This window comes from Bufo bufo, chromosome 4, assembly GCF_905171765.1.
Source record: "Bufo bufo chromosome 4, aBufBuf1.1, whole genome shotgun sequence".
In the NCBI taxonomy this organism is placed as follows: Eukaryota; Metazoa; Chordata; class Amphibia; order Anura; family Bufonidae; genus Bufo; species Bufo bufo.
The window spans coordinates 160,689,107-160,709,393 of NC_053392.1; the positions used below are offsets into that span (position 1 = coordinate 160,689,107).

At 40.9% G+C, this 20,287-nt stretch overlaps 1 protein-coding gene across 1 annotated transcript in view; it reads left to right on the forward strand.

Annotated features, from left to right (window-relative positions):
* Window positions 1–20,287, forward strand: part of SLC9A9 (solute carrier family 9 member A9) — a 902,549-nt gene that overhangs the window by 532,568 nt on the left and 349,694 nt on the right. The window contains exons 10-11 of the mRNA XM_040428049.1: window positions 622–735; window positions 4,689–4,800. Coding sequence (XP_040283983.1) covers window positions 622–735; window positions 4,689–4,800 — 226 coding nt within the window. The remainder of the gene's footprint in view (window positions 1–621; window positions 736–4,688; window positions 4,801–20,287) is intronic.

A 20,287-nucleotide genomic window follows, 5' to 3' on the forward strand; every position in this document is an offset into this window, starting at 1 on the left:
CCATTGTCATAAATGTTTATATTGGGAAATATAACCCCTTTAAGTTCTTTTGCACAATTATATAAAATCTAACTTATATTTTTTCTTTAGCTACTGCTCTTTACATGGATATCTTACACTTAACGTGGTATGTACATAATAAGAATTTCTATTCCTGCATATTGTTCGTGGTGTTGTCTTGCTGGCTTCCATATCATCACACTTCATGAATACAAGATATGGTGTTGTTGAAATCTGTGTTTCTTCCTTGAGTGAAAAAAAAAGAATTGTTCACCTTTAATCCACTCATATGTCCACTATGTAGGCCAGCCTGGCTGTTGACTAAGGCTTTTATCACATAAGTATGGAGATCTGTTGTAGCCACCTGCTGACTGCGGTGCCTACTACTAGACAACAACCAAACATATTGGTCTCTTACAGTAAGAAAGTATAATGAAAAGAATTTCTAGGAAAGCTGAAGCTGTCTCTGATGAGTTATCACAATGGAAAACCCTATTTTACAGTGTTATCATGCACATGTGTGAACAGTGACTACAGTATGTCTCCTGATCTCCATGTTCATGTTATCATAAGCTCATAAATGTTATGATTCTCACTCTTTCTGACTTCCCTCACTTTCAGCTGTTCGAATTCATGAACTTCCTGGCAGAGAACTTCATCTTCTGTTACATGGGGCTGGCGTTATTTACCTTCCAGAACCACATCTTTAATGCTCTCTTTATATTTGGAGCAGTCGTATCCTTATTATCCAAAATCCCAACTAATTGGCCAGTCACATTTTTCGAAAAGTCAAGACTGCAGATTAAAATCAGAGAACATAATCCAAGTTTCGATGTTAATCCAAAGTACATTTTATTGAAATGTAATTAAATCTGTGTGGTTTCCCTTTCAGATGTTTTTAGGGCTGTGGAAGGTCTGATATTACGTGCCTGTTCTTTGATTAAAATTTAACCAACATGTGTATAGAATTAAACATAGATTATGTCTTTAATGCCTTGTGATGAAGGGAAGACATTTACCTTTGTAGAAAATGTAAATGGCTTTCATTACTTTTATAGTAATGTTTTCGCTAGCCATAAATTTTCTTATGAATATGTTGTACTCATTGGACATCATCATGTGAATATGTGAACATTCTTAGGGCGGCTTCAGATGGGAATATTGCACCTGTGTTCTACTGAACATTACAGGGAGTGCAGAATTATTAGGCAAGTTGTATTTTTGAGGATTAATTTTATTATTGAACAACAACCATGTTCTCAATGAACCCAAAAAACTCATTAATATCAAAGCTGAATATTTTTGGAAGTAGTTTTTAGTTTGTTTTTAGTTTTAGCTATTTTAGGGGGATATCTGTGTGTGCAGGTGACCATTACTGTGCATAATTATTAGGCAACTTAACAAAAAACAAATATATACCCATTTCAATTATTTATTTTTACCAGTGAAACCAATATAACATCTCAACATTCACAAATATACATTTCTGACATTCAAAAACAAAACAAAAACAAATCAGTGACCAATATAGCCACCTTTCTTTGCAAGGACACTCAAAAGCCTGCCATCCATGGATTCTGTCAGTGTTTTGATCTGTTCACCATCAACATTGCGTGCAGCAGCAACCACAGCCTCCCAGACACTGTTCAGAGAGGTGTACTGTTTTCCCTCCTTGTAAATCTCACATTTGATGATGGACCACAGGTTCTCAATGGGGTTCAGATCAGGTGAACAAGGAGGCCATGTCATTAGATTTTCTTCTTTTATACCCTTTCTTGCCAGCCACGCTGTGGAGTACTTGGACGCGTGTGATGGAGCATTGTCCTGCATGAAAATCATGTTTTTCTTGAAGGATGCAGACTTCTTCCTGTACCACTGCTTGAAGAAGGTGTCTTCCAGAAACTGGCAGTAGGACTGGGAGTTGAGCTTGACTCCATCCTCAACCCGAAAAGGCCCCACAAGCTCATCTTTGATGATACCAGCCTAAACCAGTACTCCACCTCCACCTTGCTGGCGTCTGAGTCGGACTGGAGCTCTCTGCCCTTTACCAATCCAGCCACAGGCCCATCCATCTGGCCCATCAAGACTCACTCTCATTTCATCAGTCCATAAAACCTTAGAAAAATCAGTCTTGAGATATTTCTTGGCCCAGTCTTGACGTTTCAGCTTGTGTGTCTTGTTCAGTGGTGGTCGTCTTTCAGCCTTTCTTACCTTGGCCATGTCTCTGAGTATTGCACACCTTGTGCTTTTGGGCACTCCAGTGATGTTGCAGCTCTGAAATATGGCCAAACTGGTGGCAAGTGGCATCTTGGCAGCTGCACGCTTGACTTTTCTCAGTTCATGGGCAGTTATTTTGCGCCTTGGTTTTTCCACACGCTTCTTGCGACCCTGTTGACTATTTTGAATGAAACGCTTGATTGTTCGATGATCACGCTTCAGAAGCTTTGCAAAAAGAGTGCTGCATCCCTCTGCAAGATATCTCACTATTTTTGACTTTTCTGAGCCTGTCAAGTCCTTCTTTTGACCCATTTTGCCAAAGGAAAGGAAGTTGCCTAATAATTATGCACACCTGATATAGGGTGTTGATGTCATTAGACCACACCCCTTCTCATTACAGAGATGCACATCACCTAATATGCTTAATTGGTAGTAGGCTTTCGAGCCTATACAGCTTGGAGTAAGACAACATGCATAAAGAGGATGATGTGGTCAAAATACTCATTTGCCTAATAATTCTGCACGCAGTGTAGTTGAACTGAACACTTTGACCTGTTGTGATTTTACAGAACTAAACTGAAATAATCATAGAACCCTTTGGTGATCTAAGATTTAGTAGAACCGTAGGATGTTCTGAGGTTTTCTAACGGCCATGTGACAGACACAATGGTGCCACCAAGAATTCCTCTACCCTTGTATTAGTCATCGTAAAGTTGATGGAAAAGATCTGACAGTTAATTGATTGAATGACTAAATTGAATTTAAAGAAAATGTAAAGAAAATTTTCATTTTGTGTTACCATAAAAAAACTCTTGTCAAAAATCGTTATCGTTCACATTTCAATTTTATGATCTTAATGATGGTCTACTCCTTTAATACGAGAGTGATTGCCACTAATCCATCTAGTGCCGCATGGACATCAAATGAACCCCATAGTGCCCCCTAGTATGATAAATGCCCCCATTAGTGCCTGCCAGTATGATTAGCGCCCCAGTATGATTAATGACTTCATTAGTGCTCCTCCAGTATTATTAATGCCCCCATTAGTGCCCATCAGTACTTATTATGCCCCATTAGTGCCCACCAATATGATTATTGCCCCCATTAGTGCCCACCAGTATGATTAATGCCCCCATTAGTTCTTACTAGTATAATTAATGCCCCCTTTATTGCCCACTAGTATGATTAATGCCCCAATTAGTGCCCACCAGTATGATTAATGCCACAATTAGTGCCCACCAGTATGATTAATGACCCCTATTAGGCTACATCCACATGACCGTAATGTTTTGCAAATCTGCAAATTGCGGATCTGCAAAACAGAGATACTGGCCAGTTTGCATTCCGCAATTTGCGGACCGCACATGGCCGCTGGACAAGAATAGGATATGCTCTATTTTTTTTTTTTTGGCGGGGCCACGGAATGGAACTACGGATGCAGAAAGCACACTGCGCGCTGTCGGCATCTTTTGCGGCCCTATTAAAATGAATGGGTCCGCACCTGTCCTACAAAATTGCAGAACGGATGCGAACTCATTCATACGGTTGTGTGACTGTAGCCTTAGTGCCTTTCAGTATTATTAATGACCCCAGCAGTGCCCCCCAGTATCATTAATGACCCTTTTAGTGCCCCTCAGTATGATTAATGGCCTTCATTAGTGCCCCTCACTATGATTACTGGCCCCCATTAGTGCCCCCACTGTGACTAATGCTCCCATTTGTGCTCCCCAGTAGGAATAAGGCCATTCTTAGTGGTTCCCATTCTGCTTGTGCAGAAAAAATAATAATACTTATCTCATCCACTTGCATGCACATGGACACTTGCTCCATACTTCAGACAGCAGGACCTGAAGCTCCCGGGGTGATCTGGTGACATCACCACACTGGGATCATCAAGTCCTGCTACCTCCAGTGAGGAGCGAGTGTATCTCCATGTGCAAGTGGATAAGTTGAGTATTATTATTAATTTTATTATTATTATTTCAACCCCTGAGGGCCCTATTTTATACAGTACACCAGTTTGCATTCCTATCTAAAACAACCTTTAAAGAAGTTCCTTTGAATTCAGTGGTGTCTATCATCAGAGACGCTGATGAGACAGGCGGTGGCCATGAAAAAGGCCAAGAATAGGACTATTTTTTGATTGCCTCTTTTTACAGGCTATTAAAAAATGACCATGTGAATAGCCACATAGACTTTAATTGGTTCTGAAAACAGCCGAGGCAGTTACAAAAACAGCAATCACATGGTTGTTTTTCACATTCGTGTGAAATAGGCCTAACCCCTTCAAATGTTGCATTTATTTTCCAATTGACTTAAAAAAGTGATTACCCTGTAGTGTGATTGCAGTATAATTACTTTGTTGTATTGGTATGCATCCACAAAATGCATTGTTCATAAATAATACTGGGTAATACCTGATATGAGGCTTGTACTTTAATGTACCTTTTTCCTTGATTCAAGATATACAGATATCAATCTTTGTTGCAAGAGCTTGTAACATATACCCACTTACATTTTTCTTGAATTTGGGTCGTAGAAGAAGAATTCCCTGGAATTTTCAACACATGATGATGTTCTCAGGTAGGTACAAAATAAACCTTAAGGCGTCTCTTACCTTTCAAAAGACTTTGCATTAATCAATAGTACAAGTGTGTACATGAGGAATAACACAATTTCTGGCAATTAGATCACTTGTATCTGGCAGTTTTAGCAGCTTTCCTCTGTGCATAGTTAATGTATAGTTTGGAGTTCTCTAAGAAATAGTCGTTGGGGACTACCTGCCAGCCGCTGTACACAGAAAATAGAGGATAATCTGTTTCCCAACCTTCTCTTATGCACTTAGAAGCAGTCCCAGGATCATAGAGGACATTATAGAGAGGCACTGATCTGTATGGTTGTGAATAAAGCACTTAGTTGGCTTGTCTGTTTGTTGTATTGTCCACTCCTCCCCTTCCCCTCTCTGTAGACTTGCATTGATATGTGTAATATGATCCTACTGTGGAGCTGGTCTGTCTTGGATAGGATTAAGTCATTTTTTTAAGTGAAAAGCAATTAGCAAAGGGAGGAAGGAAAGGTAAACATCTGATAACATAATAACTAGACATTTATCACTGATAAGACATATTACAAAGTTTCTTGTGGTTGCTTGTACAATTGATTTATGCAGAGTTGTGTAAAAAGTTAAGGTGGTATTATACAGATCACAATAAACTATCAAAGATGTAGCTACTTATTAACACGTATACTCTTAGATAATCGTTCATACTTGCGGTCGTTACTTGTTCGCTTTTAAGTCGATCCTTGTTATTACATGTAAAGATGGGGACAGGTGCTTAGTCAAAAGGAATGTATAAGATCTCTAGCAAGTAGATGACATATTATACGAACTGATCTATTAACGAGGAACGAGGAACATGCTGAAAGATCACGATGGACAAGAAACAAGCGATTTAGGCGCTCGTCTTTAAATTGTTCATACTTATTGTAATGCAAGGCACCAACAAACAGACCAGTGATGAAAGCAAAAAGGTGTTTATTCACCAGAAACATAAACGTCCAGGACACTTGCTGGTAACAAGGAATAATAACAAAAAACCAGGCAAGGAGATTCCAGGAATAGTCCCAACCAGTGCTGAATGATGCTGTGCACTTGGCAGTCGAGTCACTCCAGATCTTGGGTCCGCTGCAAAGGACAAAGTTCCTGGCAGTCTTCAGTCACTAGGAGTTGTGACCTATACCTGGTTGAGGGAAAATAACAGTGGGCACTGATCACCCTGAGAGACCTCCTTTTAAATGCCTGCTGACCAATCCCAGGGTGTCAAGTGTCCACTACCATAGGTGAACAAATTGCCCTGCACCTGAGTACATGGCCTAAGGCAATCACAAGTTGATTAACCCATGGCTGGCTCCCTAATCCACTTTGCTCTTGTGAGTCAGTATATTATGCGCCACTGGTCGACGAAGCGCATAAGAAGCGCGTACTCGCGACCGTGTATCCCTTTGCGAACCTGCCCTCGTGCGTACGCACGGACGCATGATTGACTCAGCGCGAGTATGAGAGCGCGTGGACCCAGATGCGGAAACGGAAGTCGCAGGAGACACCGGAGACAACCCTGGCCGCGGCGTCTTGTCACTCGCCTGGCCACTCTGTCCCCGGGACTCCGACGGTCCTCCCCTCCGATGTCCACGTGAACGCATCCCCGCACTGGCTGGCAAAGGGGTCAGCGCTGGTGCATCAGAGACACGCATAACCTGTCCCGCAACTCCACGAGGACCCCTCTTGGTTCCCCTGGAGTGCAAAGCAGGTGAGGATCTCACACTTATTACACACGATTCTCGTTCATATTCGCTCCGTGTAATAGGGCCTCTAGTGACCATTTAATTCCTAGAATTATCCCCAGCTGATTCGTAAAGGAAAATTGTTTTCATGTAGGCCAAAAGGTTCTTTACCATTGCCCTGATTTCTACTCAGCAAAGTGTTCACAAATCACAAATATATTGTAACAATTTGTATAACTCTGGCTATCGAGTTCTAGGTGTCATGTTTTATAATTCATTTTCACACCTGATAATACAAATACAGTAATAAATGCATAGAAAAAATAAGGATTATGTAAGTGCTGTAATATTGATGTTTATGTTACATGATAATACTGCTACCAGATTAATAGTACAAATGGTACCTGGATAAATAGTGAATACACCATCTAGATAAGTAATAATGCATACACAGTAGTTAGATAAATAGTGAATTCATTACCTAGATACGAGTGTCTACAGTTTCCATATAAATTATATCATGCAGTGTCCAGATAACTCTTAGGATTTCTGTGTTTACCTATAAGTCAAAATGTTGCCATCCTTCTGAAATATAATGGGAAAAGTGATTCATGTTAATGTGCCCGAGGGTCTAGGGAAGTAAAAAGGTTAAGTCCGACATAACCTGGTGATCTACGGGAGTGAAGCATTAATGCCAAAATCACAAGTGGTCTATGGTAGTGAAGGGTTATTTTAACATCGTTGGTGGTCTACAGTAGTGAAAAAGATAAGTCATACCTGGTATCCAATGGGTTATTCATCTCTCCAAGCTCCAGCTATTACTGCCTGTGACTGAAAACTGAATGTCATTGACTGATCACGTTCATCTTCCTATTTTCACCCTGCACTAGCCATACTGTACACATCACAGCAAAATATGAAGAGGACCGTGGTTTTAACTCTATGAACAGCAGAGTGCTTTGTGAGAACTCTAATCATTAAGGGGTAGTCAAGGAGTCTGTGCAGATGCAGAGTTACCGTGCATAGGTTGGTTTAAAAAGCTACATGGCTGTGCCTGTGACGATTATTGAGAGCACATTTGTGGCCTCTGTTACTTGCATTGTTGTTTTTTATTTATTTTTGCAGAGTTAAATTTTTTATATTTCAGAAATTTTACACAAAAAAACAATTTTGGGAAAAGATAAGTTTTGTAACACCACATTCAATTTTCAATTGTTTTTTATTCCATTGCAGCAAAATCCTGATATCTATGTGTATTGCAGGCAGCTCCTGTTACACATGGGGCAAGCTTTGTTCCTTAATCCCTGCCATAACAGCACCATAAATGCCCAGTGGCAGTCCCACTCAAATGCTGGATAACCCAACAACTAAATATGCAACTGTCCAGATGTTCTATTAAAGGAGTTTTCCAAGATTCTGATATTGATGACCTCCGCCAATCAGCTGTTTGCAGAGGCCATGGCATGACCTCCCCACAGCTTATTAAGCAGAGCACTGTCCATTGGATAGCAGCTGTACTTGCTATTGCAGCTCAGCCCCATCCACTTGATCACCATGAGACAGATAAATGCCATGTAACTGGCCTATGAAGAGACTGCATGCTAACCAGAGCACCGTGGCCTCTTTCAACAGTTGATGATGGGTCCCGGAAGTCAGGCCCCCACCTGTCAGATACTGAAGACCTATCCTAAGGATAGGTCATAGTTTTAAACATTCGGACAACCAGTTTAAACATGTTAGTAAATTAGGTCCATACTTATGACATAACCAAAGTTGAACAGCAGTACTGTAATAATCGCTAGCACAACGCTCTGCAGGGTTTATTAGTGAAATAAATTACAATGCAGTATTCCCTGAGTCAGGGCGGACCAGGAGGTACCTGAGTAGGTACCAGATGTACAAGCGTAGTCAGGCGGGCAGAGATGTTACCAGGAGCAACAGTGCAGGATGAGGCAGACATGAAGTCAGACAGGAAATAGGTCAGGGCAGGCGGCACAGGTACAGGTCAGGCAATCCGGGTCGGCAACAGGAGAGTCAAAGCAAGCGGGAAGGGATCAGATGACAAGCAGAGTCCAGGAACGAAATATAGATCAGGAGCACATGTGAGTATCAGGAACCAGCAAACCCAAGGACCTTGACACTGAGACATCTGGGAAGCCACTTAAATATATGCAGGAGAGCCGGAGTTGGTCAGCGAGATCACCTGACCTAACCCACACAGCCCAGGGAGTGATACTCCCTGCCCTTAGAGCAGAGTAACACTGAACCAGCTGAACTCATGCTGTGTCCAGGGCTGAGTGGAAGCTGTGAAGCAATAACACCTACAGAAACAGAGCCCAGAACCGCAGCAGTGAAATGGGAAGCACCGGCCACAGGTCACCGCTGAACGCAGCGCCCGGGACCGTGGCGATAAGTGGGGGAACAGCGGCGTACCGCAGCCGCTGTTACAATGATATTTACTGATGCGCTCTACTTGAGGTGGAATTTCTAGAAGCTTTCTCTTGCTTTTCTATGAGTGGACAAATATTACATTTTATATTCCATTGTCTTCTAATGTTCTGTTCACTTATACTTGAAAGACTTATGAAATATGCAGATTCATGTAAAAATGTAGTGTTATTGTAAAGTGTAAACCTAGCCAGTACATTACTTCTGCATCTTAATGTTCTAGCTAATTACAATTTGCAAGATGTCTGTAATGAAGACGGGCAATTAAGTAAGTGAAATATTTGTTACACGCTCTACGCTGTGATTTATTTCACAGTAATACAACATTTCACAAGATCCTTCCTTCAGTTGAACAAAACAATATATTTATAATAAAGTTACAGAGCATCACTTACCCTTATAAATAATGAAAGAGGCGGCACGCGCCTTCTAATAAATACCAGGGGTCACTCTTCATGCTCTATAGCGAAAACTACTAACCAAAAATATTTTTACTGCCAATGCAAAGTAAGCTTGTGGCAAAAGAGGAGTCCCACTCTGCGTGTCATGAACAGTCATTTTCAGCTGGATCTCCTGATGTCTATGCAGGGGCAGATTGGCCATAGACTTTACAGGGAAAGTTCCCTGTGGGCCGATGCCCAGAGGACCCCCTGGGCTCTCCTCACGGCCGGCCAGTGGAGGTTTTTGGGGATGTATTTTGTGCTGCTGGTAGCAGTATTTTGTAATGGACTGTGGTATTTGGCTCTGGGGTGGTATAATGTTCCACAATATGGTATTGCTGGCCATGCTTGTCACGATTCCCCAGGTCGCAGTACCTGATCAGACCGGGATCAGGTACCAGCGGTCAATCGGGACAAGTACTGACACTACACACACTATCGACTTTGATCACCCTGCTTCCTACAATCTACCAGATTGCACGGGAGATCAAATTGTTGCCGGGTCCTTCTAACAACTACTAAACTTCTGAGATTTGCATTTTAAAGCAAACAGGTAGCTGGAAATTAGGAACTCTAATTGCCTTAAAATTTTTTGCCCGTGCTAGGTCAAATAATTGGTTTTAATAAAAATTTAAAGATGTAAAAAAACACAGAAGCATACAAATATACACAGAACAGTTTTTTAAATAAAAAGGATGAAAGAAAACGGACTCCTACTTTACTCACACAGAGACTTGCAGCTATCAGGTCCTGAGGCAAGACAGAAAGACACGGATCCTCATTCAATCAGATTGGCCTCAAAATGGGGTACAATCTGCTCTGTCCAATTTATAAGAATTGGTCCAGGAGGTCTGTAAACCCGCCTTTAGGGCGTGACATATGGGTTGGCTGTGACGTTTATGACCGGTCAGTCACGCTGAAATCTAGTCTAAAATGGATTTCTGCCCATAACTCTAATAAACCCATTTTAAGCTGTCCACTATACAGGCATTTTTATATAAAGTGTCGTGGATGCCAGTGATAGTTGTCACCTCTGGGTCAGGGGCTAGGGACTAAGAAGTTTATGGCGGTGGTCTGGTTTTGGATGTGGGGGAAGAGGGAGAGAAGGGACAGTTATTTGTTTGAATAAAGGGGAGCTCCGAGTCCCCAGAACACAGGCCAAGCACTCATGCTCGGTGTGCCACAATGCCTTCCATCAATTTGGACTCATCTATGAAACGGGGCCACTTTTAGTATTTTTTCCAGGACCACTTTGAATTCCCAGTCCGCCCCTTGTCTATGTCCTAGGTTGGCAATCAATAAATAAGGGTCTATTGTTAGATCTTTGATAGGTCCAGAGTGGATCACAATGATCTAGAAATGTTACATTTCTATATAACGTGTCTTTCATGGATGGTCTTTAATGCCATAAGTGAAAATGACTGATTGAGGACCTGGACTTCTATCGTTATCTTTGATCTGAGCTTCAATTAATAAGGTGCAAATCTGTTTGGCACCAACAACTGCATCTGACAAAGACCGACAAAAGTAAGATTCGATTTTTCACAGCTCTGTTTTTTGGTCAGTGCCTTTCAAATCACTTAAAAAGGTGAGTGACTGTAATAATTAGCCAAATCAGTCATTTTGGATCACAAAAATCATTAATGTATGAACCTGTGCAGGACTGCCCCCCCTTCCCAGTGGTTCATAAACAAGCTGTGAGGAATTGACCAAAGGGTCATAAAAAGTATGTAGAGGGGAAACAAACACCAATGTTTCTATGACCGACACTTAGCAATTATTACATGACAATGACATTATCTGGAGTACAGATTATTATCATTAGTGTTGGGCGTGAATATTCGAATAATGAATATTAATCGCGAATATCTGCACTTCGAGAATTTATTTAGAATATAGTGATATGTATTCGTATTTTCGAATATTCTAGATTTCACCCATGATCCTCCCTGCTTCTTGCTTGTGGGCCAATGAGAAGGCTGCAAAATCTTTGTCTGAGCTTAGCAACATCCCTAGCAACCAATAGGAAAGTTGCCTACCCCTTACTATATAAGAACCTCCCCAGCAGCCATTTTCTACAGTTTTTTACAGTTCTGAGAGAGACAACAGTGTCATTGCTGTGCTCTGTGCTTTCCACACATTACATTAGATAGTTAGATTATATATATATATATATATATATATATATATATTACAGATAGTTAGTGGGAGATAGTCAGTGTAGGTTATATCCTGATATAGTGTAGCTGATAGGTTCAAGTGCAGGGTGTTAGGTAGTGTGATAGGAATTACTGTTTCTCTGCTGTCCATACATACATGCTACAGACATAGTGCTGTGATGTCACAATACATAGTGCACCAATCAGTAATATCTGCTCAGACCTGATAAAAAGTGAAGTTGCACGTATTGCGCATCATTAATTGCCGATTTGCGCAATCGCAAATATATTGGAGCACTCTATCTGCATATAAAGCCATTTTTAATGTTCTGCCGTGCCAACCATTTTCTCCAGTCTCAGGAAACTTCTAGCAGCTTGGAAAATGTAGCAAAAGTGACCCACGCCTGTATTGCATGCGCATTTACGCGAATATTACATTGCCGATTTTCGCAATCAAAAAAATAATACCGAATTCTTGAATATATGAGGACTATTCTACTAAATATTTGCGAAAGATCGCGAATTCAAATATTGCCCCTGCCGCTCATCACTAATTATCATATTATTATATTGTTTTTTAATGGATAACTGAACGGGTAACATTAAACTGTGAAGACTGACATCATACAGAACTGAGAGATAGTCATATTTCTTTAACGTGACTTTGCCGTGACAATAATAAGAATTTTCTGACTTGGTTATTAAGAGTGCCTTATCGTATATCATGTGTCATCTTCATGTATTTAATGGGGCTGCCAGCTAAATCAACACTTCCCCATAAACTCATCTTTTATGATTGGTAGAGTGATAAAAAATGCAATGAAACCTGAAATCTATCTCATAGATTCTACTTGGGATTGTATTTAATGTATTGTGAGACATAAAATCTGATGCCATTGCACAATTATCTACATATCTGGAATAATCCAACTTATGTAACTCTAATGAGACGCTTGCTACTGAGTGCCTCGCACATGCTGAAGTGAAATGACCGGCCGCTCTGCTAGACTGGTAATGAAATGCACAGACTTGTTTTTCTTCTTTTTATTCATCAGCCTTATTCATATTTAATGTTGCATACACTACCATTTTAAAGCCTTTTTAGGCTCTTTGCACAAACTGATCTGATATCTGCCTTTTAAAAGCCACTGTTTCATTTATCTGGGTTGGTGTCTGGCAGCTATTTTCAAGGCTTTAAAAGGTTGAAATCGGTCTTTATCAGCGGCCGGCAGTCATCTGTTATTTTCTCTTAGCATTCCCTTGTCATTCTCTACTGTCTGGCCTTGCACTTTGTTTCTCTCCCAAGCTCTTTTTTTGTCACATTCAAACCCTCAGCCAGGAGAACCTTCCAAAGCTTCTCCTGCTTTTTCTATAATGGCGTGCCCCGCAGAGTGCAATAGTCATAGTGATGGCTATTTAACATGAATTTACCATTGTACATTCAGGTTTGCAGCCTTTTTACCTCTCAGCACTTTTCTTGACCTTCTAAGCGATATGCAGGTGATGACTGGAAATAGATATGATATTCCTTTTGTGCTCTGCAAACACACTAGAATATCATTTACTGCTGGTCATCACTGCTTATGACGTAAACCCTTTGTGTGATGATCTGGGGTAGTGCTGAATCTTTTGGGGCCCCAAGAAACGTTATTTCTGGGGGCTCTTGTTACTCCACTAAGCTCCACCCTGTTATAGCGTTTTGCCTCGTCACTGTCAGCCCATTAAGCCCCACCATCCGCTTAGCGGTGCAGCCTGGGAACATCTGCTACTACTCTTAAGCTGGGAGGGACTCTCTGCAGAAGAACCGGCCGCACAGCGGGTATATCTGCTCCTTTAGTTAGTTTTATTTTGTCAGGCAACCGGTTGTGGCCAGAAGGGGGACCCCTAATCTCTGGGGTCCCAAGCATTTGCCCCCGGAAATGGACAAATTTATGAGATATTACATCATCATAGCTGCAGAGTGGAAAATGAATAATTTCATATTAGTAAACGGGGCAATTGTTATAATAAGTAGACTTTGGGTGTATAAGATGAAGAACAACCCCCATAAGCAGCTGGGGGGAGCGAAACGTACGTTGGGTTGACTGGCGCTCCACCTTGGTTGGAATTCACACATTAGTATTAGTGTTGATCGCGAATATTCTAATAGCAAATTTCTTTCGTGAATATTGGCAATTGGAGATGTAGAATATAGTGCTATCTATTTGTAATCGCGAATATTCTAGATTTTTCTTTTTCATCAATAACCTCCCTTCTTGCTTGTGGGCCAATGAGAAGGCTGCAATGTCTTTGTCTGAACAAAGCAACATCCCTAGCAACCAATAGGAAAGTTGCCTACCGCTTACTATATAAGAACCTCCCCAGCAGGCCTTGTATGCAGTATTTTGCAGATCTGAGAGAGACAGCAGTGTTATTGCTGTGATCTCTGCTTTCCTGTGTCATTACATTAGATAGATAGTTAGCTAGCTTATATATATAATACAGATAGTTAGTGGGAGATAGTCAGTGTAGGTTAGATAGTGATATAGTGTAGCTGATAGGTTCTGCTGTCCATACAAACATGCTACAGACATTGTGCTGTGATGTCACAACAATACTTAGTGCACCAATCAGTAATATCTACTCAGACCTGATAAAATGTGAAGTTGCATGTATTATGCAAAAAATATGCACATCATTAGTTCTGATTTGCTCAATCGTGAAAATAATGACTGGAGATCACGAATTCTAGAATTCGCGAATTTATGCGTAAACGAATATTGCCTTTTCCGCTCATCACTAATTAGTATTTGTTCAACAGATTTATGTTCTCTCTGATTAGCCCTGCTATTGATTTTATAGTATTTCCCTGGCTAATAATGATTGTATGCCATGTAATAGTTACTAAAGGAGCTATTGGATTTGTGATGTATAGGGTATTGTTATTTGTACTATATGCCATTATATTGGTTTATATGCAGCAATCTGTGGTTTAGCAACATAATTAAATCATTTTATGTTTTTTTTAAATGTTATTCTGGGCTCACAAGACAATAATAATTTTGGCATTGTCTTTGACCATGGGAGGTGAGCAGGGTTGATAATCGTCAAGAAATTCCTGGACAGTCTATAAAATAGGGCAAGGCTTTAAGGTATCTGTGACAAGCTGCTGGTACTTCAGCAGGTTGTTGTGATTTTAATTATCATCATTTTATGGCTCACAGTAACGGCTACTAATACATTCATATGAGAATATTGAGCTATAAATATGTAGTATCCCTAATTTTCACTTTGGCTTTCTATTTTGTTCTTAGGGTGGGCCTTGGGATATGACAAGGGAAAATTGCCAAGCCATTGGATGGATGTTCGGCTTGGCTATATACTGTATGTGTATATATACAGTCACCTAAAGAATTATTAGGAACACCATACTAATACGGTGTTGGACCCCCTTTTGCCTTCAGAACTGCCTTAATTCTACGTGGCATTGATTCAACAAGGTGCTGATAGCATTCTTTAGAAATGTTGGCCCATATTGATAGGATAGCATCTTGCAGTTGATGGAGATTTGAGGGATGCACATCCAGGGCACGAAGCTCCCGTTCCACCACATCCCAAAGATGCTCTATTGGGTTGAGATCTGGTGACTGTGGGGGCCATTTTAGTACAGTGAACTCATTGTCATGTTCATGTCCAATTTGAAATGATTCAAGCTTTGTGACATGGTGCATTATCCTGCTGGAAGTAGCCATCAGAGGATGGGTACATGGTGGTCATGGAGGGATGGACATGGTCAGAAACAATGCTCAGGTAGCCCGTGGCATTTAAACGATGCCCAATTGGCACTAAGGGGCCTAAAGTGTGCCCAGAAAACATCCCCCACACCATTACACCACCACCACCAGCCAGCACAGTGGTAACAAGGCATGATGGATACATGTTCTCATTCTGTTTACGCCAAATTCGGACTCTACCATTTGAATGTCTCAACAGAAATCGAGACTCATCAGACCAGGCAACATTTTTCCAGTCTTCAACAGTCCAATTTTGGTGAGCTCGTGCAAATTGTAGCCTCTTTTTCCTATTTGTAGTGGAGATGAGTGGTACCCAGTGGGGTCTTCTGCTGTTGTAGCCCATCCGCCTCATGGTTGTGCGTGTTGTGGCTTCACAAATGCTTTGCTGCATACCTCGGTTGTAACGAGTGGTTATTTCAGTCAACGTTGCTCTTCTATCAGCTTGAATCAGTCGGCCCATTCTCCTCTGACCTCTAGCATCCACAAGGCATTTTCGCCCACAGGACTGCCGCATACTGGATGTTTTTCCCTTTTCACACCATTCTTTGTAAAACCTAGAAATGGTTGTGCGTGAAAATCCCAGTAACTGAGCAGATTGTGAAATACTCAGACCGGCCCGTCTGGCACCAACAACCATGCCACGCTGAAAATTGCTTAAATCACCTTTCTTTCCCATTCTGACATTCAGTTTGGAGTTCAGGAGATTGTCTTGACCAGGACCACCCCCCTAAATGCATTGAAGCAACTGCCATGTGATTGGTTGACTAGATAATTGCATTAATGAGAAATAGAACAGGTGTTCCTAATAATTCTTTAGGTGAGTGTATATATATATATATATATATATAGTTGTTTCAATAAAATAATGCTAAATGTAAAGGGCATTATGTTGCATGATATACTGAGGCCTTGACTGATATATAAAGCTCCTGCATGTTGTCCCAACTGTAATTATAAGACTCTGTATATTGTCTGTAATTGAATTTAACTACTGACTACTCCTATGGGACTATTTATCTGCCAGTGATGTGGTTTGCTTTTGTGAGCTCTGCATTCATGTCTGCCTTTCAAGAATAGGTCATTAGCTGGACTTAGAGAGAAGAGATTGTTTCTTTTACCTTCTTGTAATATGTCACCTAGTGGAGAAGGAACAATGCAACTGCTCATGAATCATGGAAACACCATGTAAAGACATTGCTCATTTTCCGTGTAGTAAATTAAAATAATAATAGTAACAGAATGCTAGTGTTCTGCAAAATTAATCTCAAGTCTGTATGCTGTCTCCTGTACATGATTTACGTATTTATACTGAAGATTACAGAACAGGACAAACATTGACAAAACAATAAAGTTCTATCTACCCTATTCATTTGCTTTAACCACTTCCAGACCGGGCCATTTACCCCCTTCCTGACCAGGCCTAATTTTGCAAATCTGACATGTGTTACTTTATATGGTAATAGCTTAGGGACACTTATTTATCCAAGCCATTCTGAGATTGTTTTCACGTGACACATTGTACTTCATGATAGTGATATATTTGAGTCAATATATTTCACCTTTATTTATGAAACTAGACCAAATTTCCCAAATATTTTGAAAAAGTAGCAATTTTCAAAATTTACATTTCTATGCTTTCAAAACAGAAAGTGATAACTATGATATGTCTACTTTATGTTGGCATAATTTTGTAAATGTCAAAAAATATTTAGGACATTACAAGGCTTAGAATAGATCAAATTAAAAAATTTCACTTTTTTGGCAGATTTTCCATTTTAATCCATTTTTTTCTTTAACACATCGAGGGTTAACAGCCAAACAAAACTTAATATTTATTACTCTGATTCTGCGGTCTACAGAAACCCCCCCAGATGTGGTCGTAAACTGATGTAAGGGCACACGACAGGGCGCAGAAGAAAAGGAGCGCCATATGGTTTTAGGAAGGCAGATTACGCTGAACTGGTTTTTACAGGCCATGTCCCATTTGAAGCCCCCCTGATGCACCCTTACAGTAGAAATTCCCAAAAAGTGACCCCATTTTGGAAACTAGGGGATAAGATGCCAGTTTTATTGGTACTATTTTGAGTACATATGATTTTTAATTGCTCTATATTAGGTTTTTTGTGAGGCAAGGTAACCAAAAAATGGCTGTTTTGGCATTATATTTATTTTTTACAACATTCATCTAACAGGGTAGATCATGTGCTATTTTTATTATGTTTTTGTGTCTCCATTTTCTCTTTTTTTTTTCTGCCGATCATCTTGTGCAGTGGCTCATTTTTTGCAGGAAGAGTAGATGTTTTTATTGGTATCATTTTTGGCTACATATGATTTTTTGATCATTCATTATTACACTTTATGGGGCAAGGTGACCAAAAAATTGGTTGTTTTAGCACAGTTTTTATTTATTTATTTTTACAGAGTTCACCTGTACGGTTAGGTTATGTGACATTTTTATGGAGCAGATCCTTACGGATGTGGCAATATCTAATATGTATACTTTTTCTTATTTATTTAAGTTTTACACAATAATAACATTTTTTAAACATTGATGTTTTAGTGTCTCCATAGTCTGAGAGCCATAGCTTTTTTATTTTTTGAGCGATTGTCTTAGTTAGGGTCTTATTTTTTGCAGGATAAGGTGACAGTTTGATTGGTACTTTTTTGGGGGGCATACACATTTTTGATCGCTTGGTGTTGCACTTTATGTGATGTTAGGTGACAAAAATTTTTATTTTTTTGCACTGTTTTTATTTAGGTCATGTGATATTTTTTATAGAGCTGGTTGTTATGGACATGGCGATACCTAATATGTGTACTTTTTATTTATTTATTTATTTCACTTTAACAAAACCAAATCTCTGAATAAAGTGGCCTAAATGGGAGAAAGTGCTCAGAACGCCAAATACTGTAGCAAAAGGTGCACTACAACAATACGCAAATGATAATATATAGCTAAACCCTCATGCTGGTGTTAAAATGAGATTTTAGCCAATATATTCTGGTCAAGAACATATCGGAGCCTGCGCACCCCGTCAAGGTATCTCAGTGTAGCGAGGGACCTAACGCTAAACTATTTGTAGTGTGTGAACACTGTCTGATAGGTGCAAAAGTCCGACTCACAGCCAAAGCTCCCAAAAACCTCCAAAGTAGGATCACAAATACAATGGGAGGAGGCTGTGAGCCCCACCTCTAACAGGCTCCTATGATGCAGGCTATCAGGTGCACCAGAATTGGAGAATCTGTCCACAGGACAACTATTAGTCATGTACTCCACAAATCTGGCCTTTATGGAAGAGTGGCAAGAAGAGAGACATTTTTTAAAAGCAAACCATAAGAAGTTCTGTTGGCAGTTGCCACAAGCCATGCGGGGGACACAGTAAACATGTGGAAGAAGTGTGTCTGGTCAGATGAGACCAAAGTTGAACTTTTTGGCCTTAATGCAAAACGCTATGTGTGGTGGAAAAGTAACATTGCACATCACCCTGAACACACCATCCCCACCATAAAACATGGTGGTGGTAGCTTCATGCTCTGGGGATGCTTTTCTTCAGCAGGGACAGGGAAGCTGACCAGAGTTCATGGGAAGATGGACAGAGCTAAATGGGAGCCGGGGTCAGGATACCAGGAGAGATGCGCAGTACAGGAGGAGCAGGCAAAGGATCGTCAGGGAACAGGATCAGGTAGTATTCAGTCGTCCAGCAAATAGCAAGGAACCTAGAATTAACAGGTAACCCTGTGGCCAGCAGGCTGCCTGTATTTATAGTGGGGTCTGAGGGTCATGTGACGTGGCCAGCGTCACATGACCGACAGACAGACAAGTCGAGCACCGAGTGATCATCTCGGCGCTCAAGGCAGACCTAGGAGCAGGGAGCCTCCCAGCTAGCAAAGCCGCCCTGGGAACGAGGCCAAACACAGATCCTCGCTCCCGAAGCTAAGCAGCAGGTCTGCGGCTGATGGGAGACCGAGTGCGCCTTTGGCGCCCCGTGACAGTACCCCCCCTTTTTACAAGGGGCCACCGGACCCAAGACTTCAGGCGATGGCCTTTCAGGGTGTTCTAAATGAAATTTTTGAACAGGTCTAGGAGCATGAACCTCCCTGGCGGGTACCCAAGATTTCTCTTCGGGTCTATACCCCTTCCAGTAAATCAGGTACTGTAAGGAATTACGCACTTTCCTGACATCCACTATCTTAGACACCACATACTCGACAGCATCACTAACAAGAACCGGCGGAGGCGAGGCTTTCAACGGTACAACAGGTTCAAAATACTTTTTAAGTAGAGATTTATGAAATACATTATGAATGTGGAACGACTCGGGCAGCTCCAACTTAAACGATACCGGATTAATCACCTCCGTGATCTTATACGGTCCAATAAAATGAGGAGAAAATTTTCTCGAAGCTACCTTGAGAGATAGATTCTTGGAGGACAAACATACTTTATCCCCAACCTGAAAGTTCACCCCCTTGGAACGTCTCCTATCGTCCTTGAGTTTTTGAGAACTTTGAGCCTTTTCTAGGTTCGTTTGAACCCGGGCCCAAACTGTGCACATTTCGGAGGAGAGTTTATCCGCTTAAGGGTTAGAGGAGGAAACGGATGACCCAGAATGAAAACGGGGATGAAAACCATGGTTACAAAAGAAAGGGGAGACCCCAGCGGAAGAATTAACACGGTTATTCAAAGCAAATTCAGCCAACGGAAGGTATTTAACCCATAATTGCTGGTCATCAGCAACATACGACCTCAGGAATTGTTCCACAGACTGATTTAAGGCGTTCAGTCTGCCCATTACTCTCAGAGTGGTAGGCGGAGGAAAAAGACAACGAAATCTGACATCTTTGACAGAAGGCCCTCCAAAATTTGGACACAAACTGCACACCCCTGTCAGATACAATATTTTCCGGGATACCATGTAATCGTAGAATTTCTTTCACAAAAATAGACGCCAGGGTCTTGGCATTCGGG